Here is a 21,275-nt window from a genome sequence, read left to right on the forward strand (position 1 = left end):
TGGCTCCCTCAGCCGCTGTGGTCTCTTGCGGGGGCTGCCTGAGGAGCCCTGCGGTGTTCGTGGGGGTGGTCGCTCGCTAAGCTCGGTCTTTGTTGCCCGGGCTGCGGGTTCGCCCCGCCCCTGCCCCTTCGCTTCGGCTGCCCTCGCGGAGCCGGGCTAACGGCTGCGCTCCCCGCCGCGCAGGTGCCGCGCCCCGATGGAGCCCGCCAGGCGCCGCAAGGCGAAGGGCGCATGGGACAGCGGGTCAGACAGCTCCCCCGCCAAGTACCGCAAATGCGCCACAGCAGGGCCGCCATGTCCGTCCTCCCGCCCCGGCTCCGCCGCCGGCTGCCCCGCGCACTCGGGAGAGGCCCAGAGCGCGGGGAAGCCAGCGGCGTGCGGACGGGCGCGGACTTGGCTTTCCCCACAGGCCGTTTGCCGAGGGCTCTCTGCCGGCGAGACGTCCGGAGCTGCGTCCTCTGCACGAGGCTCCTCCCCAGATTCCGCAGCCGATGGGAGCAGCGGCAGCCTGGAAGAGAGGGGTAGGGGCTCTTCCCTTCCCAGGAGAACCCTGCTCAGGAAACCTCCTGGCTGGAAAATGTCCAAGGCAGATCTGGTCTCCCTGCCCCGGGAGTCCTTGAACCGGGAGGTATGTGATCAACATTAAAGGCTGCAAACTAGAGTCAAAAGCTGACCGAAAACAGGAGGAGTTTGACAAAGCCTTTAATGTTTTGGTGCTCTGTGAAGGAAGTTATGGGTTTTGCTCCCTTTGTGCAGCTAATTCCCTGAGGGGGGCCTTTTTCTATTGCAGACTTCTTTAAAAATGTACAGGTACAGCTTCCTGGTTGAGAGGAAGATGAGTTTTTTTGGGCTACATTTCAGGAAGAGTTAAAGAAGATAACAGTGCAGCGGCAGTGTTTTAACTTGACCTGCCAGCCACTTTTTAAAAATACCACACCTGCTTTGTGGGGGGGCTGGCATCACACGCCAAGAGTCTTCACTTGTCTTATAATATATAGTGTTTACTATAATTGTTTGCCAGTAAAAGTGTGTGTCGTTTTAATGTAGTGCTCTGAAGCGGGTTTCAGAGTGGTCGTCGTGTTAGTCTGTATCAGCAAAAACAACGAGGAGACCTTGTGACACGTTAGAGACTAACAAATTTATTAGGGCATAAACTTTCGTGGGTTAAAATTAACCCACGAAAGCTTATGCCCAAATAATTAATCTCTAAGGTGCTACAAGGACTCCTCTCTGTTTTTGCTCTGAAACAAAGCTCAGTGAAGAGTGAAAGTTAAAGGTTCATCCTGTTGAACAGGCAAGTTTTAGAAAACTGGCTTAGCTTTTATGGTCTCTTGTACAAAGCCCTAGTAAAAATGTGTGTGTGTTTTTTTTTAAGGTAACCTGCAAAGGGAGAAAATAGGTTTGTGCTATCTGTTTCTTCTTGATGTATTAAAAAAAAGTCCGAAAAGTTGGTTTGTTTTGGCAAGATAGGAGGGTGGGGGAGGAAGATTTTTATCCTGTTTTACCTTGGAAATATCAGGAGCATAGTAGTTGCCATACAAAATCATAGAAGTGGCTAATTTAATTTGGCAGCCTGTCTCCAACTGTGGCTGGTACTAGATGCACAAAGAAAAGTGCAAGAAACCCTTAATACTGTAGTAACTTGTCCATCAGTGAAGTTTCTAGTTAACCCTAGTTAGTAGTTATTTGTGCCTTGAAGCATGAAGATTTTCTAGCCGTATGTGTTTTTTTTCTTTAATGTAGCTACATGTTTTGCAAAAAGAAAAGGAGTACTTGTGGCACCTTAGCGACTAACCAATTTATCTGAGCATAAGCTTTCGTGAGCTACAGCTCACTTCATCGGATGTAGCTCACGAAAGCTTATGCTCAGATAAATTGGTTAGTCACTAAGGTGCCACAAGTACTCCTTTTCTTTTTGCGAATACAGACTAACACGGCTGTTACTCTGAAACCTACATGTTTTGATTACCCATATTGATGTTTAATCCGTGCTCCTACTAAATTCTTGGCCTCAGTGATACCTTGTGGCAGTGAGTTACATTGTTTAAAAGTTCATGTGCACAAGGCATAAAGTTTTATTTGTAAGGTAAACTCACTTTCACTGTCCTTGTTCCTTTGTATTGTAAAATGGATTAATCAGAGTGCCTAATTTATTTTCTTGTTACCTTTCATTATTCATTCATTTTGTACAACTTTCACTTGTTTCCATTAGTTAATTTAGAACTGTGTAAACTTTTCAATACCTTCCCCTGGAAGTCCTTTCAAATCTTGTCTTCCTGTGTCTTACAGCAAAAGTGGAAGCTCCGGAGAAGTACAGTAGGAGCTTTCTTGACCTTTAGCTGTAGAGTTAGGATGTCAAATCTTTAACAGCTCTTTTCCAGCTGTTTCTATATTGAATACAAAGGCTTAACAAAGCCAAACAAAATCCTAGTTTTAAATGGCCTAAATAAAAATCATTTTGGTTCTCTATCGGGTTTCAGTTACTTTATATCTTTTTAGTATTATAACCCAATTAATTATTTAGTTCTCTGTAGAGAATTTCAGGAAAAATAATTCAGATTGTGTCTATCTTTCTAAAGCAGTACACTCCTTTGTTAAAATCTTTTAGACCTTCATTTGCCCTCAAGAAGCAAAATTATATCATTTATTTTCGTTAATATGCTTTGTTCCATTCTTACAGGGACTGGCTTCTCAAGCTTAACATACTGGGTTTGTTTTTATATTAGCAAAGTCTAGGCCAAACAGTTGGTCTAGCTGTGCAAATCAAAATATAACTTAGGTTGCAGCATGCCTGATTCTCTTCTAATATTATTTGAAAAGTTTATTCTTTTAATAGGCAAAGACTCCTGTGGCTTGTTTTGAGTGGGGAGAGCATAGTTCCTGCTTGGAATGGGACCAAGCTGTTCCAAACAGTATCCTAATATGGCCTGTCTTGTGCTGACTAGTCTAAAGACACCTCCTGTGGCGCTACTGTAAGGACAGGAGGCGCTGGACACACGGTTGTTTTCTTACAAGGGATAAGAGTATAGTCCTCTGCAACAATGCAGAGAATATAGCAGCTCCCAGTGGTGAGAAATGATCCCCTACTACAAGGTTTCCATATTTTCTCAAATTGTGGCTGTATTGGCAGCTTTCCAGAAGCCCAAGGGTGGCATTTACTTTACAGAAAAAAGCAGAATCTGGCCACTCTTTTTGTAAGTGTTAAGGAAAAGTTAGCACATTCGTAACATAAGAGATGTGGCCATACCTCCAGCACATGCTGAGACTTTAAGTCTTTGTGGGTAGTGCTGTAAAATTTTTTAGGCTGCCCATCTCTGTCCTCTCTGCTTGAGAGGAATTCTTACCCTTCTACTCTCCCCACCCACAACAAAGCATACATGCTTTCTGATTAGTAAAATGTTTAGTACTTATGCGCACCTACATAATGCTGTTTCCTTTTTTATATGGTCTTATAAATCCAAGGGTGGTGCAGGCTGTAACCTCACACTAAGGACTGAAGGTAAAGGTGTCTCAGAAGAACAGACTGTGGATCATAGGAAGAAGAGAATGAAGGATCAGGGATCCACAGTAATATACCTTAGAGCTCTCCAGGATGCTTTTGGGAAATCATTAGGGAAAAAGGTCAGAAAGGAGGCATCTACATCAAATGGAGATCAAGATCAAAGGCCCTGTCATAGTAAAGAACCTTGCAAATCAGATGGCAACTCAAGAAGTATCTGTGCAGTTTCAAGGCGTGAAGAAGATCAGCGACGTCAGCTACGTTCAGACAAACAGAAAACTTCAGTAGATGAAAACAATGCTTGTGCTAGTTCAGTTAGCACTGGACAGAGTAACCCCAAAGAACAGTATGTGGATTACCAAAGGCCAAATATTGCAGGACCCTCTCCAAAGCTTGTATTTGTGGATGAACACAATTTGAGTTCAGAAGAAGATTATGAGGTAAGTGTGTGTGAGGCCATGAAGTAGTGTTTCTTGAATAGGACATATCAAAAAATATTTGGAATTTTACTAGTTAAAACTTTAAATGAACGAATCAAAGTTCTTTGTATTTCTGACCAAATTGGAAACACTCAAAACACAAAGCACGTGCCCAGTATTGGGGAAAAATCTCATAGATTTCTCTACTAGATGTTGAGATCATTTGAGTAAAATTCAGTGGCCGCTTTCCATTTTCCCCTACATATAAAGAATATGCATTTAGGAACACTAAATACCAGCTGCTAATTTTGAAGGATCCATTTTTTAATGTGTAGAATATATCACTGTCAATTGTACAAACAAAGTCTTAATGTGAAGCATTTTAGTATCACTACTTTAGTTTAAGAAAATGGGATTCAGTATAGCTAAACCCTGAAATATAGCAGCTCTAAACATTAATGCAAACTGGAACATAAAATGGTGGTAGCAATGTGTGTCTTGTTTCACACTTGGATAATAATCCCAAGATGACTGTAGAAAGCAACACATCCTTGTCTATGCAATGTTAGTTTTATAGCATTATATCTTTCATAACTTATGATATCACCTCTGAAGATGTAAGTCCTGTTGTAGCTGCAGATGAATATTATTGCCCTTTATCTTTGTGTTCAGTCCCTTAAAATAAGAGCTAATTAACTTAAATAAAGAAGTAATATATTCATAATTTATTAACCCTTATTTGTGGATTCTTCAGAGGCTATGGTTGAAAATCTTCCCTAGGGTTTCTAGGCACTACTGTACCCCTTCCCTTCAAAAAATATTTAAGGATACAATCAAAATGTGTTCCTGTGCATGATTACTCTAATATAAATCAGATTTAGCATCCTTCGCTTTGTTCTATAGGGTGCATAAGGGATACTTCTTATTATACATGCCATATGAGATGGATCTCTGCAGAAATCAGAGAAGAATGAGATTTGATAAATTCTTTTTCTGACTGGGAATCAGTGTTGCCTCGTGGATAGAACACTGGACTGGGACTCAGAAGACTTTATTTCTAATCCCAGCTGGCTAGTGCCAGATTTGGGTGATTTCTAGCAAATCACTTTACCGCTCTGAGCCTCCATTTCCTCATCTGTAAAATTGGGATAATGATACTTGCCTCCTTTGTAAAACATTTGAGATCTAGTGATGAAAAAGCACTATATAAGAGCTAATTACTGTTTTTGTATATTTTGACTACAGTAAATTAGAATGAAACGTTGTTTCTTGTAGTCACTTCTGAACTCTTAACGTAGAGCTTTCTGTGATGGGGAGACACTTTGGAATCCACTTTTCTGCTAAAACCTGGGTTATTAACCTTTTAAGGAACTTTGAGGCTCACTTTCTGTCCCAGGCATTTGAAGGGGTAGTAGGCTGAGGGTCCAAGGGTTTTTATTAGTGAGACTTCTGTGGAGGTGGGTTAATATACACAGTGCTTATTGCAGGGGTAGTCAATAGGCAGACCGCATGCCAAATCCAGACCACCAGAGGCTTTTGTCCAGACCACGAAACTCTGGGGCTGGGGGCAGTTAGTGCAATGGGTGGGGGTCTAGTGACTGGCTGCATGCAGGTGGGCTTGAGGGAGCTGGTGCGTGGGGCTGACTCATAACTAGGGGAGGTGTAGGTGTCCCATTCTCCCCTCACCCCCCCCCCCCCAGCCAATCGAGCCCCTGCCAGGTGCACCGGGACTCCCACTACCAGCCCCAGGCACCTGCAAGGGCTCCATTTAGGGAAGGTTGGGGGATACCTGCAACCCTGAGTTACCCGTCAGTCCTGGGCGCCAGCTCCCCCAAGCCTGCCAGCACATGGCCAGTCACTCTACCTGCACTAGGCCTCCTCTCCCCTGCACTAACTGCCCATAGATCCCCCAGAATTTCATGATCCACTGAAAAACCTCTGGCGGTCTGTATTTGGCATGCAGTCTGCCTATTGACTACCCCTGCAATAAGCACTGTGTATATTAAACAGCAGTGTTTGTGCTTGTTGAACAGGGGCACTTGCAGTGTGAAAAATGTTTCTCTGGAGTCCAGACTTTAACTATACCTTGACCAGGAAATTTGGACCTTGACCAAAAAAAACAGACTACCCCTGATCTAGAGAATAGGATAGGCACTTGTTGCATACATCTGAAGCAATACACTTTTCTTTGTGGTTAGCACACAATTCTGTATTCCAATCAGATTCTCCTTCCAGTCTTTCCTTCTTTATAAAAGAAACCAAATCATAGACGTTAGAGATGGAGGTGATCTGTTAGGTCATCCTGAATTGCCTGAGGAAAGAGTGACAATTTCACCTAGGTCAAATTTAAGGTGTAATGTTCTGTATGGAACAATCCTACAGTAGCTTGTTCATCCTGTCCAGGTGACCTAATCTTTTACAGCTCTGATGTCTGTGAGCTACAGTTAGTACAGATCTCTACCCTTCCACTTACCTAGCCCCTCTCTTAGCAATTTTTCTTGCCTTACCGCATATTCTGAGCTTGATATCTGAAGGATTCCTTTTAGGCCTGCTCTATAGTTAAAAAGTTTTACCAGGATAACTGTCAGTTGGGAGTGTGACTGTTGGGTTTTTTTTATATAATTGACATTATGCTGGTAAAGCCTCCAGTGTAGACACAGTTATATTAGTAAAGTTTATTTCATTTGCCAAACAAAAATAAGCTATACCAGTATAATTGAGTCCACGTTAAGGGGGTTTTGCCACTTAACTATATGGGCGTAGTTAAAGCAGTAAATCTTAAGTGTAGACAAGGCCTTAGTCTTATGTCAGTAATTCATTTGTTCAGACAGCAACCCTGTATATTTGTTCAGTCTGAGGTTTTCATGTGCTTACTGGAACAGCTCAGGTTTTGGTAAATAATAGGCTACAAAGTGGAACATCTAACTCTGACAGTCCTACAATTTACTATTCACAAAGCTAAGATTGTTTCGGTTGTATATATTGTTTCCATTTGACTTGCAGTTCAAAGAGCGAGATACGCTGGAAAAGGAGCCCTCCGTGGGAAGTGATTGGTCTGATGTGGATGATGTAGAATCTTTAGCTAGGTTCTCCCAGGAGGATTCAGTTCCACATCACAATAGGTCAGTTATTTTGGAGACTTCACCAGTTATAACTGATTACGTAACATACCCTGCTCATCTGTACAGTCACTCATGGGGTGACTTTGCGAAGTGCTGGACAAGTAGTCCAAAACCACCTAATCATTCATTTTCAAACCCCGGTGAGGATACTTCTTATTTAGGTGGCTCAAGTAGCAGTCATCTTTGTGATATTTCTGTAGAATTTGCAGCAAGCACTCCTTCCAATACATCAAAAGATCTAGAGTCTGCAATTGAAGGTGAACATTGGAGATCACATTCCTTTGAGTCTTCCCTGATCTCTGAGGAGAAAAGCAAAATGTCTAGCAAGGAAGCAGAATCATATGCTCCCATTATCTCTAGAGCACGGATGTCTGATTCTTTTACTTCTGAATATGTAAAGCAGGAAGCAACTATTGAACTCCCTAAACATTTACAGGAGGGTTTCATAGATACCCATTGCCACCTGGACATGCTATATTCCAAGATGTCTTTCAGAGGCACGTTTGCAAAGTTTAGAAAAGTTTACAATAGCTCCTTTCCCAAAGAATTTCAAGGCTGTATAGCTGACTTCTGTGATCCTCGGACCCTAAAAGACTTCTTGTGGGAGGATTTGTTAAAAGAAGAAATGGTTTGGGGAGCATTTGGCTGTCATCCACATTTTGCACGTTACTACACAGACCTCCATGAAAGAAATCTCTTACAGGCACTGAGGCACCCGAAAGCTATTGCATTTGGAGAGATGGGTCTAGACTACTCTTATAAATGCTCTACTGATATCTCCAAGCAACATGAGGTAAGGAGCTGAGCTTCTAATTGTATGGTACTAATTGGAACTCTTCTTTCAGGTTTACCTATGGATTCTAAACTTTTTTTTCTTTTCTCTGTATACAATATACTTTAGCTTTCTACAACCTTTATATTCATTTTGGGATAGAAGAGAACCCTCAGGGTGATATGTGAATTAGACCTTTTCAGACAAAGATATATAAATCATTCATCAAATACTCTTATTGTCTTCCCTCCAAACAGTTTTCCAAATTTGAATTGGAGACATATTGGATAAATGAGATGTTGACCAGTTACAAAGCATATTAAATGTGTATTCTAGTTATTTTTTCTTGCAGCCTCTGAAATGTATATTTAGAATGTGAGAATCCTGATATGGTAGTGATGAGCATAATACAAATACCTGGATAGCTGGCCAAAAGTACCATACAGTATTGTAGGGAAGCATCATGGACAACGCTGAAAGGAAGGAGAACTCCACTCCATTTCCAGCTTTGTCACAGACTTCCTTTTTAACTTGGAAAAATCTGCACTTTCAGTTTTCCCATTTGTTAAATAAAAATATCTATTTACATTTTGGAAAGTGCTTCAAAATATGACTTTATAAACTTATAGGTGTGTGATAGTTTGATCCAAGTAACTAAAACTGAAATGAATATATTTATTGGTGTAGAAAGCTAATGCACCGATCACCATAGTGCCTGGGTGTCTTTTGTAACAATTCATCTGAAAACGTGAATGGATTTACAGGAAATTGGCATAAATTAGGGGATAGATTTTTCCACCCCTTACTATCACCCCATTGTATTCCCTTTGTTTTTAGAACAATTCTAGTGGAAATTAAGGTAGTGCTCTTTTTTTTACATTTTATTCAGGTATTTGAAAAGCAACTGCAACTGGCTGTGTCCTTAAGGAAACCCTTGGTAATACACTGCAGAGAGGCTGATGATGATCTGCTGGGGATCATGAAAAAGTTTGTGCCTAAAGACTACAAGATACACAGGTAGCTGTATTTGCTAAATTAAATTCTATCATTCATTGCTGGATATCCTATAATTAAATCAGAAATTATACCTACATTAGTAAAATAACAAACCAGGAGATATATGGAACTGTTCAGACCAGGTGATGCTTTAATTGAAAAAGAAATAGGGAGGTAGCTGGATCGTCAATGCTTAAAATTATGGAAGCTTTACTGCAGCAGTAATGTTTCATGGCTTCTTAAAAATTCTGAGGATGCCTTAGGAATCGACAGGAAGTGATGCAGCAGAAGTTGTTTTGATGATATAACTGTGTTGTGTTCTGAAGCTATGAATTTGACACATTCTGAAGGGGACATTTAGTGTCTGGAACGGGCATTGTCAATTTGAAAATGGAGGTAAAAGTACTGTTGGCTGTTGCACCTCTCCCTGAATCTACCTGCCAACTTGTGACTCTTACAATCACACTTTCCTATCCTTTTTTTAATTTTAAAATCTGTTTCCTCCCCTTACTACTATGTAAGAGATCTACACAAAAAGAGGAAACTGACTATAAAGGGGAAACCATTGAACTGATTATACACAAATTTGTATTTAACACACAGTGTAGCTAAATCCAGGGGAAACGAAACCATTTTCTCTAATCTCTGTTGGTTCTAGTAATTTTAAGTGTTACTACTGTTAGTTAAATAAAAGGTCTTCAGAAACAAGTAATTTATTTAAATAGATCAGACTTCTCTTCTGTTAAAACTTATTTGTTTTTTTTAATAAGAGGTCAAACCTCTAAAATAATGAATGAAACCAGAATTGTAATGCTGGGAATATCTAAATTGCATTTTAATGTGATTGGAAGTTCCCAACTGATGCATGATCTGTAGGAACGCATTGCGCGCTACACAGAGCTAAATGAACAATCTTAACAGATGTTTTTATTCTAAATTGTTGAAGAATTCTGCCTTGTGGCAGCAACCATGTTAAGTATCATCTAGCTCCTGTTCGTTGCTTTGACTGCTGTGCGGCTTGCCCCAATCCTTGCAGTCTTTTCCCTGTCTTTTCTACAATAATCCCACCCTTCCTGACCCCTTCAGTTTTGAGTCAATCCCCATTAAATACTGAAACATTAGACAGGATTGGGCTAATCCAAGAAAACTGGATCCTTGAATTCTTATCCCTGAGTCTGTCTCCTATTAGAAATTTGCAAAACTGTTACCTTGGAGAATGACCAAAGTTTTCTGTTTACCCTTAGGCATTGTTTTACTGGTAGTTACGATGTCATAGAGCCATTGCTAGAGCATTTCCCAAACCTTTCTGTGGGATTCACTGCACTGCTGACTTACTCATCTGCCTTTGAAGCCAGAGAGACTATAAGAAAAATTCCTTTGAACAGAATAATTGTAGAAACAGATGCTCCCTATTTCCTTCCTAGACAGGTAAGTATGTTTCTAGAAATGCTCAAAACATTCTTTTCTGCCCATGGTGTTAATGTTGCATTGTCAGAAGTGTGATAGGACATCTGCAAGAAGGAATGGATTAGAATGGGTTGGCACCCTTGGGCATGCAGCCCATCAGGGTAATCCGCTGGCAAGCCGCGAGACATTTTGTTTACATTGACTGTCTGCAGGCATGGCTCCCCACAGCTCCCAGTGGCCGCGGTTTGCCATTCCCGGCCAATGGGAGCTGCAGGAAACAACAAGGGACGTGCTGGCTGCTGCTGCCTGAAACTCCCATTGGCTGGGAATGGCAAACTGCGGCCACTGGGAGTGCGGGCGGCCGTGCCTGTGGACGGTCAACGTAAACAAAATGTCTCGTGGCCTCCAGCAGATTACCCTGATGGGCTGTGTGCCAAAGATTGCCGACCCCTGGATTAGAATATTGCATTTGTAGGTCCGTTTTCTGCTTCAAATATTCAAAGCATGTGGATCTGGAAGCAAGTTCTAATATGTCTGGTAAGGTGTTCCCTTTACAAAGTAGCAGTGATCTAAGCCTCAGATTTGAAATTATAGACTGTTTAGAACCACAGGTTCAGATCTTAGCTGGGCCAACTCATCCCTTTGTTCATCTGTAGTCAACATACTTAATTCTCTACATACAGGACTTGGAAAAACAGAGGTCCTTTCTGCTTTGCATGAATGGAGAGAGATTTACTCCAATGTCTCTGGCCAATAGTTTCCCTCTCCCGTTGTGCAGTTTGTTTGCTGGCTGCTGCCCTTATAAAGAGCTCTGGGATGGAAGAAACACTGGGAACATCAAATAGTATTATTGTTGAAAGACACTTTCTGAAAAATGTCAGTGATCATATTTAGAGGCTTGAAGTGATAACTCTTGACTGGTTCTGTATATTGCAGACAGGAGGAAGTGACCTACACCATTCTTAACTTTTCCCTTTCATTAATGTTTGTGCAGGTTCCCAAAAGCATATGCCAGTATTCTCACCCAGGATTAGCCCTGCACACAGTGAGAGAGATTGCCCGTCTGAAGGACCTGCCACTCTCCCGTACCTTGGCTGTTCTAAGGCAGAACACCAACCACATGTACAATCTATAGGATGGTGCTAGCAAATGTGAGAAGAGCGAGGTCAGGAAAGCTACTGTGAAATGGTGACAAACCCTTCAAGTATATTATGTCTTCTGTGGCCCCAAAATGTTATGCTGCGATCCAACTTGGAGATGATGGTTAGTATTAAGTACTCATGACTTGCCATCCTTACTCCTCCCAAAAGTGTTACACATTCCCTTTTAATCTATATCCCTTTGCATCTCCTTTTTATTCTCTACTGGTCCATTGTCTCCTTGTGGCGTACCACAAGAAAGGATGTTGATGTCTTTGTTGGGTAAATGGTTTTTCTTGTGGAGACAAAGAGAATCTGCTGTGGTAAATATTATGGGATTTTATTCAGCTTTTATTTGTATTAGCCTGTTCAAGAGTGAACAGCCTATAATTATTGAGCAGATATAGATTACTCGAGCGTAGGTAGAGCCCAAAAGGTGAGCAATGATCTTGGCTTCTTAAAGCACCTAATTGCTGAGGCTATACGGAAAAGAGTATGTATCAGAGCAGAGAATTTGATGCATAACTGTGCACAGACTTCCTCATGCCACAGAATGAAAACATACCCAAAATTGTTAAGTGTTGTTTGTGTACAAGTGCCTTTCTTTGGATAAAGTAAACAGCATGTAGGTGCCAAATAAGCTTTTAAATTTTTTCAGCAAAATGTTAAAATTACCAGAGTGTTGAATAGCTCAAAAAGACATGAGTGTTTTTTGGCTACAGTGAGGTTTTAAGAGAACCAAAGTGGAGTATGAACATAGAAGCTCACTGATCCCACTTTTGATAGATCCTGTAGTATGCAATTGAATGTGAAAATCCATCCTGAAGGTTCTTCTATGGGGTTGTGGCCCAACTGTGTTATCGTGAAGAAAAATGCCTGTGTGACAGAAATGCAAAGCACTTTGGTGAATATACTTCTCAAAATAAGCTTTTTGTAAAAGTAAGTCTAATTTTAAACTACTTCAGGCCAGTTTAACTGCTTTCAGAGGGCAATTTGACAAATGACAATGACTTAATTTTTCTGTAATATAGGTTACTTTTAATGTACCTTGAAACTACAGTTGAAACTTTTTTAAAGCTTATTTGTAAATAAAGATCTCTGAGAAAGAGATGCTGTTAAATTGTTGTTCGGTTTATACAGAACTATGCTAAGTTTTTGTAGATTGATTTTAGTTATCTGTGAAATCTAGATTATTACAATGGAACTCTTCCATTTATCAATCAGGCAACCCCTCCAAACTAATAAATGACACTGTGAAGGTGTTCAGTTACGCCTTTCCACTTTGTACATTGGCCACGTGTATGCTAGTATCAAGCAGGTGTTGTGGCCTCATGTTCTGTACACAGGTTATTAAATACATACTTTTAGAAAATTATTACTCCAAATATTATTGTAAGTGCACATAGCCTGTCTTAAATCAACAGACTGAAATACTTGAATGTGAAGTTGACTAGTATTTCCACCACAAGTGTATATCTCAGTAGGTTTGGCTATACCACAGCCCCCTCATGGATAACTGCCACTTGTGAATTTACTAATCTTTTTGACAAAGCAACAGTTTAAAAGCTTTCAGGTTGTAAAGGGTATAATTTGCTGCTCCCCTTCCTCTTTAGGACCACTAAGGAGACAATATTGTGTCTATTGAAATTAACTGCAGAATTCTCATTTACTTCAGTGGATGCAGGATAGGGCCCTTTGTAATGGATGTCAACATATGACTTGTGTAATTAACTAGGCTCTTAAAAGTTAACTTCATATGCACATCCCTTTATCATATACGTAGGTGTATAATGGAGACTAAAACTTCCATCTCGTGCCACATGTATATAGTATCCATAAACAAATGACTGCGGTTTCAACACTAGCTTTATTTTCTGCTGCAAGAAGCATATGGTAGATTAACAGAGTTTATCCTCACTTTTAGAACAGGTAGCTTCAATCGTATAGTTTTGAAAGGTAAGAAAACCATTTAGAGTTCAGTGTGTTTGACCTTGCTTGCAGCTATCTGTCTACCATATCTATACTACTTGCAACCTCATCCAAAGACCTGTTACACAACAAAATGTCCTTTTTTAAAACTGCAAAATGTTCAGCTTCATGCATTTGTCTTTTAACACATGCTATTATCATCCGTTGCACAATGTAAAGCAAGATTTAAAGCAATCCAAGCCAATGAGCAGAACTTTGTTGTACTCTAATCAGTTTGTAACATCTTCATGTTTCAACTCGTGCCAGTTTTGGGTTTCTGAAAGGGAAGAGGGTAGAGATTTTAATTTTTACTTTTTTTTGTTTTTACTGTTGAATTATTTAAGTAGTATTAACAGGTTTAGACATCCTTGCCATATAAAGTTTAAACAAAACAATCGATGTTGACAGAGACATACAAGAATACATATCTTTCTAACAGGATATTATATTACAGAGTGAAATTCATAACATCTGTGTTTTTTATGAAATTGGGTGAAATCTCTGATTACTCATTTAACAGACCAAATTAGGTGTTCTGGTTTTTTGCAGGTGAATGTACTCTTGAGTATTGAATAAAAGATAACCAAAAATCTGTGTATCTATTTGTCCTCTGTCTGTTTTGCTGGGTATGTAACTCATGTTAATTTTTCCATTAGTTTTTAATATTTATATTAGAGTAGTTCCCAGAAGCCCAACCAAGATCAAAGTCCTGTTGATGTAATCCCTGTCAGAAAAGTTTATTGAATGTGTTACTAAGCAGCATGTGAAAAGTGAGGGAGAGGAAGACCTATACACAGTTCTATGTATACTTGCTGCTATTACATAATTATAGTGGCTGACTTCTTTGAAGAGACCTGGCCCTGGTCTACACTGCGGGGGAGAGGGCGGTCGACCTAAGATACGCAACTTCAGCTACGCAAATAGCGTAGCTGAAGTCTGCTTACCTTAAGTCGACTTACCTGGCTGTGAGGATGGCGGCGAGTCGACTGCTGCCACTCCCCCGTCAACTCCGCTTCCGCCTCTCACAAGCTGGAGTTCCGGAGTTGACGGGGAGCACATTCGGGGATCGATTTATTGCATCTAGACAAGACATGATAAATCGATCCCCAATAGATCGATCACTACCCGCCTATCCGGTGGGTAGTGAAGACCTGCCCCTGGAAAACGTGAGGCTTGAGAAGGGATTTGAAGGAGGACAGAATAAGTGGCCTTGCAGATCCATCCGTTCAAGCTTAAGGAGACGCAGTAAAAAGCATAAAGAAATCTTTAACGGGAATGGACAATCAGACTATCAAAACTGGCATTGCTAGCAGAGTGGAGAGGGTGAAGGGCCAACACAATAAAAGGGCAGAGAGAAGCACCAGGGCCTTGAAGGTGAGGATAAGAGACACTTGGTCTTGATGTGGTGGAATGGAGAGACAGCAAAATAGTATCTGTGACAACTAAAATGAGTTTTGTTTGCTTTTCCACTGCTAATGCATAGTTTTGGTCAGGATGAATTTGATTTAAATCACTAGTCAGGAAGACTCTATTTAATCATGGGTTTTCTACATAAAAGTGCATTCTTGCTGGTTGTTATAACCTTAATACATATTCTTCACAACTCAGAGATAGATGTAGGTTTCATTTTTAGAAGGTACACACTATACATTTTTAAACAGTGATTTATTTGGAAAACTTTTCAGATTAGTTTTACAGCTATATCAGAAAATGAATGGTTGTTTGGTTATTTCAATTACCAAAGGTAATTGAAGCAGATAGTTCACCTCCCAATTAATTCATAAATATCTCCAATTCAACAGGTTAATCATTAATATTTGGAGGATTTTCTTGCCATGCTGTATTAGGAGAACATAACCAGACAGATATTTAAATTTTTTTATTTAACTAAAACAACAACGTTAAGTATTCTGGATTTTTTTCTTCAACAGCGAACATACCATATTTTAACAAAACAAGCATATGTCCCTCGCTTCTCACATTTATCTCTAGACTTCTTTTCCTTGCCCAGATCTATTCCACCCCCAACAATCTTCTATTTATTGAACTTTTTGAAACTTTTCACTTTTAGAGAGAGGTAAGGGATTGACTCTGTGTATACAAATTTGCAGAGTGACAAAGTTGAGGTTTGTTATTTCTCACCTCTATATATTTATTTATTTTAAAACATTTTTAGTGTTAAGCTTGTTCTCTGGAGACACAAATCCGCAGTTTGAGAACTGGAAAACTAAACATCTATAATAGTGCTCAGTCTAGAAGATACTGAGTTCCAGTGGGTAGGTAGGTAGATTAACTTAAATCTATACGGAAGCCTGTGAAACCGCATAAGATTGGGTCCCTAATCCATGAACTGTTGGAACTCATTTACAAAACTCTTAAATGTTACGTGAATATATTGTCTCATACTATAGAATTAGAATTTATAATCCCTATTCCATGATGAGAGATCTTTGAGCTATAATGGATCTTAATACTGTCTTTAGATTGGATTTTTTTGATAAAATGCTTTTTGAGGAAAAAACCTATTTAAATTTTTTTTTTAAATGATCTTTAAAAAAATCATTGATTTTTATCCACCCTGTTTTGGTCTCTTTCACTGCCAGAGAGATGAAGGTGTTGGCTTGTGGGAGGCATAAAAAAACCTGAGATTTTCAAAAGTAATCTGTGATGTTAGGTGCTTCTATTTTTGGATTCCCAAATAAAACAATGAGGGATCCTATTTGCCCAATCTGAAAATCAGGTCCCTTTACAGAGTGTCACGTTGGACACCCAAAGTGGCTCTTGAAATCTTGGCCTAATGTTTTATATATTAAGTTATACAATACCCTTTACTTCCAGCAAAAGTTCTTGGAACACTCTTCTCCACCCACCAGTCCCACACAGAGGAGTTGGGATGTGGGAGGGAGAAGTACCTAAAGTGTCCTCTGCAAGAATGTCCTCTAGGATCTTCTCCAGCACTTGTCCATACTCCTGGTACTGGTCTTCTGTTATCTTGACACCAATTTCAAAGGGAACACTAAGCTAATGAAAACACCAAACCAGAAGAGCTCAGTTTAACAGTTTCCTTAAAGAGAGTTCGATTCTTTTCTTCTATTGGGTGAACAGGCTTTGCAGACTGATTACATTCATGGGAACAGTGTTAGCTGAGGTCTGTGAAAACGAGGAAAACTTGTTCCCGCTAAGCACCCACTTGACTTGTGGTTGAAATAACTATACACATGAGAAACAGCAATTACCCTGTGTATAGCTATTGTAAACAAAATACAGCAAAGTGTGAGACTACTGAAGAAAGTCTACAAAGTGAAATTTCATTGTACATGTATCTTGAAATGGAAGTAAATCTTTAGTAGGAGGTTGCAGTTTGACCAGTTGCAATAAATTTTTAAACTGCTTTAGATTTTTTTTTTTTTAAGATTAGCTATGGTTACCATTTTCAAGTGCTTTTTCTAACTGCTTCTCAAATCAGATATCAGTGTAGTTTTGATTTGTACCACGTTTGTGTATCACAATCTATTCATTTTGTATTATGTGGTCATATGCAAAACAAACCCTCTTAAAAACTGACTGTAAAATACAAACCTTAATTTCTATTTCATTGTCTCCTTCTATCTGCCTTGCATCTGCATCCAAAAGTCCTTCTGCAGCTCGGCGGTTTAACTTTGTTGTATGCTTTTTTGGATCCTTTCGTTGCTGGAAAGTAACCAAAACACAGTGTAAATACTCTATCCATAGAAAAACAATTAGGCCTTGTCTACAACAGAAAAATTAGAATCCATAATTCACCATATGGGCAGCTCCATTAGGTGGGAGCTGTAGCATAGACAGGGTTTTTTGTCTACGCTGTTTTCTTACCTTGCTGTAAGCAGACAACAGTGGTAAAGTCATCAAAGTCTTGTCTACGCTACAACATCCCCCTTTGTTGCCACCACTGCAGAATTGTATAATTTTCCTACTGTGGATGCAGCCCTATTGGTTTACGTTATTCATCTGGGAATTGGGATAAAGCTTTCCTTTGGCAGAACTTGTACCTTCTTAAGTTGAGGCAGTCTGTTAGGTTTTTCTGAGTATTATAAAAAAATATTTTATCTCAAGAAGTAGTTTTGAAAGAAGAGGGAAGAAGAGTAAAATATACCTAAATTTTACCTGTGTGTTTTGATATTCGGGGCTTAAAAAACTAGATCCAGCCATAATAGTCTCTGTCCAGAGAATGCAGATAAGGAGAATTCCCAGCATAGTGCTTCTGAGAAACATGAGTGACTTGGGCATAGACTGTATCAAACCTGAAAACTTAATAAAGATAGGACAACTTAGTATGCTTTTTAGTGACATGTTTATTTCCTTGAGTCCAGATTCAACCTGCAATTTTTCATAAACTGATTTCAGATAAATTTGTAATGTTTACTAAAGGTAGATGTATATGAGGTAGTTGGTCGTCTTACAGAGATCCTGCTTTTATAGGTGAGTTTATTACTTTAATAAGAAATAAAATTGTATGAAACTTACCTTATTTTCCTCCACAAGTAGAAAAATATAAAACTGCAGGAGAGAGGAAGTGTGTAGGAAAACAAAAAAGGCAGTCTCAAAGGTTACCTACCTGAGATTTCTTGTTCATCATATGGCTGCTGCTGTTAAGCATTTATATAGTGCCTGGAGTATTTGTCTTGTGATAAAACACCTTTTCAAATGCAATCCAACATGTATTTGGAATTCCTTGGAAACCTGCTCTGCTCATGTCATTTTGACAAAATCAACAGAGAGTGAAAATAATGCATAGATCTGTTGCTGCATTAGATTTTCTGTGGGCTATGGTAGTGACTCTTTAAAGCAAAGAGCCTAATTTAAAGACTTTTCCATTTACTTAAAGATTAAATAGTGTTTTATTATCCTAAGAATACTTTTATGCATAGTTGGACTGGTATAGTTCAATGGAGTGTATCTTAAGATATAAAGAAGCTATGTTTGTGACCTATAATGGAAAATGAAATTGAGCTGTATGTTTTGTTTTAAAATTCCCCCCGGTGGTCTTTGCCTGTATTCTACCTTATCAAATGTTGCCTTGCTTTGTTTTACTGGAGGGGTCAAACTTGAAGCAGCTTTCAGCCCTCGATAGCTGGGAGGGGAGGGTGTTTCTCTTTTACTTTTTCAAAACTGGAACGGGATTTAAAGAGGAGGAATAATAGTAATCCAAGGCCTGGAAAAACCTCTCACATGAAGAGAAATTGAAAAGACTGATTTCATCTCCTTTCTTCAGGAGAAACAGGGGATATGATAAAAGCGCATGGTTTAGAACTACAGTTCTAGCTCTGTAGTCTCTATCTCCTAACACAAGAACTAGAGGACATTCAATTAAATTTAAAGGTGGGATATTCCAAATCAATAAAAGGAAATACTTTTTCACATAATGTGTAATTAATCTGGAACTCTGACATCGGAAGTCATTATGGTCAAGAATTTAATTAAATTTGATAAAGGGATTGGATATTTATAGGGATAAAGAATAGACAGAGTTGTCATAATTAGTGACAAAAATTTGAAAGTGATGTTAAATCTCATGCTTCAGACCTTAAGCCAATCTCTAACCTCTAGCAATCAAGGTGAATCCTGTGTAGGGGGTAGATTATTCCCCAGATGCCTTCTGGAGGATTCTGGCTGCTGTCAGAGATGGGATACTAGACTAGCTGGACTGCTATTCTGATCCATGGTGGGTTTTCAGAAAGCCTTTGACAAGGTCCCTTACCAAAGGCTCTTAAGGAAACCAAGTAGTCATGGGATAACAGAGGAGGTCCTCTCATGGAAACCTACTTAAAAACAGGAAATAAAGGGTAGGATTAAATAGTCAGTTTTCACAATGGAAACAGCATCTTTGCTGGGACCATTGCGGTTCTATGTATTCATTAACGAGCTGGAAAAGGGTATGAACAATGAAGTGACAAAATTGCAGCTGATAAAAAATTATTCAAGATAGTTAGGTCCAAAGCTGATGCCAAAGTTACATGGCAATATCACAAAACTGAGTAACTGGGCAATGACATGAATTGTGAAATTCAACATTGATGAATGCAAAGTAATACACATTGTATAAAGTAGGAATTATTTTTCCCCAATGACAAGTTCTAATTTAGCTGTTACTACTCAAGAAAGGGATCTTGGAGTCAGTGGATCATTCTCTGAAAACTTGAACTAAATGCACAGCCATGGACAAAAACACTAACAATGTTAGGAACTATGAGGAAAGGGATAGAAAATAAGGCAGAAAATATCATCATGCCACTATAAATCCATGGTGTCCCTACACCTTCAATACTGTGTCCAGTTCTGGTTATTCCCTTTCACAAAAGATATACTGAAACTGGAAAAGGTTCAGAGAAAGGGAACGAAGATGATCAGGGATATGGAATGGCTTCCATATGAAGAGAGAGTAAAAAGATTAGGGCTGCTCTGCTTAGAAAAGAGATGAGTAAGGGGGAATATTGTAGAGGTTGGTAAAATCATGAATGGTATGGAAAAAGAGAACTGTTTATCCCTCCCAAAATACAAAAACTATGGGTCACCTGATGAAATTAATAGGCAACAGGTTTAATACAAACATGAGGAAATACTTTTTCACACACTGCTCCATCTGTGCAACTCATTGCCATGGGATGTTGTGGTGGCTAAAAGAATAACAGGGTTCTATGAACTAGAAAAGTTCATAGAGGATTGGTCCATCAGGGGCTATTATCCAAGATGGGCAATCTCATGCTCGGGGTGTCTCTAAACTTCTGACTGCGAGAAGCCAGGAGACCTTTTCTCACAAGTGGTTTGTCAGAAGCTGGAGTTAAATAGGGCTAAAACCTAAAAAGTTTAAACAGACTGATTAAAAAACTTCTCTCAGGTACTTAGGTTTTGCTTGTAATAATCACCCCATTAATTAATTCACCAGCAAAAAATATGTAAGATGAGTAATGGTTTTAATATAAAACAAAAACAAACTTTCACAAATAAAGGTCACAAAACTCATTTTAATGTGTCCTTTTCACATTCTGCCACAGGAGGGGGAAGGTGGGAGATTGAGAGGTTTCCACCTCACTACCAGTTTTTTCCCCTCCCCTTCTTCCTCAGGAAAAAAGTGTAAAAAAAATTTAATTTTTAATTTCATTTATTTGTGTTCAAACATTTTGATTTTCATGTGCTGGATTTTTTAATTTTGTTGTGAAGTCTTCCATAGATAAACTTTATCAAACAACATTTGTCTTAGGAAAAAACACAGTTGACAAAACCTCATTTTTTGATTATCTCTAACTGGAACCACCTATACATAATTGTGTATTTTTAAAGATGATGTGATAAGAAGCTGTTAGTATATAGCAGGTGTGGCCAAACCACACCTCATGAGCCACATGCAGCTCTTTTATAGTTAAAGTGTGGCTTGCTAAGGGCCCCCCTGCCCCATGCCCTCAATTCTCCATCTACCAGACTGGCAGGGGAGCTTGGGGCTTCTGGCCTGCAACAGAATGGTGGGGCTAAGGGCTTCTGCCTTGCAGATATGGGGTGGGTCTCAGGGTTTTAGCTCCACAGGGGGATGTCAGAGTGAAGTCCTGCACCCCAGTAGGCACTGCCCTGCAGGGCAGGTTGTACATGTCTTGCAGCTTTTGAACTTGAGAAGGTTAGCACATGAGGCTTGAGGGTCAGTAAATTTGGTCACCCCTGGCATATAGTCCCAGATTTTCAAAGGCATTTAGGAATAGGATTTAAGTGCCTAAATGCCTTTGAAGATCTGGTCCATAAATTCCAATTCAAGCAAAGTACTTAAAGGTGCTTAATTTTATCTACAATTCATAAGTTTAACCACAGTCTTAAACACTTTGAGTTGGGGACATAATGCCTGTACTTGCAATTCAAGATCTAGTGACCTTTAAAACTATAAACAGTCTGGGCCCTAGCAGCTCCCTCAGAAAGCACCTTGCCTGTTAA

At 39.5% G+C, this 21,275-nt stretch overlaps 2 protein-coding genes across 2 annotated transcripts; one reads left to right on the forward strand and one right to left on the reverse strand.

The window, feature by feature from the left end:
- The first annotated feature begins 16 nt into the window (after positions 1-16).
- TATDN2 (TatD DNase domain containing 2) lies at positions 17-14,004 on the forward strand. The gene is made up of 6 exons (XM_074957563.1): positions 17-628; positions 3,463-3,939; positions 6,922-7,833; positions 8,702-8,829; positions 10,053-10,236; positions 11,210-14,004. Exons 1-6 carry the CDS (start codon positions 197-199, stop codon positions 11,348-11,350), a joined length of 2,274 nt encoding a protein of 757 aa, XP_074813664.1. The 5' UTR covers positions 17-196; the 3' UTR covers positions 11,351-14,004.
- GHRL (ghrelin and obestatin prepropeptide) lies at positions 13,553-17,629 on the reverse strand. The gene is made up of 4 exons (XM_074959605.1): positions 17,466-17,629; positions 16,902-17,012; positions 16,235-16,343; positions 13,553-13,599 (listed from the first exon to the last, which is right to left on the reverse strand). Exons 1-4 carry the CDS (start codon positions 17,586-17,588, stop codon positions 13,553-13,555), a joined length of 390 nt encoding a protein of 129 aa, XP_074815706.1. The 5' UTR covers positions 17,589-17,629.
- Between the last annotated feature and the right edge of the window lie 3,646 nt (positions 17,630-21,275).

This window comes from Natator depressus, chromosome 7 (assembly GCF_965152275.1).
Source record: "Natator depressus isolate rNatDep1 chromosome 7, rNatDep2.hap1, whole genome shotgun sequence".
Classification (NCBI taxonomy): Eukaryota; Metazoa; Chordata; order Testudines; family Cheloniidae; genus Natator; species Natator depressus.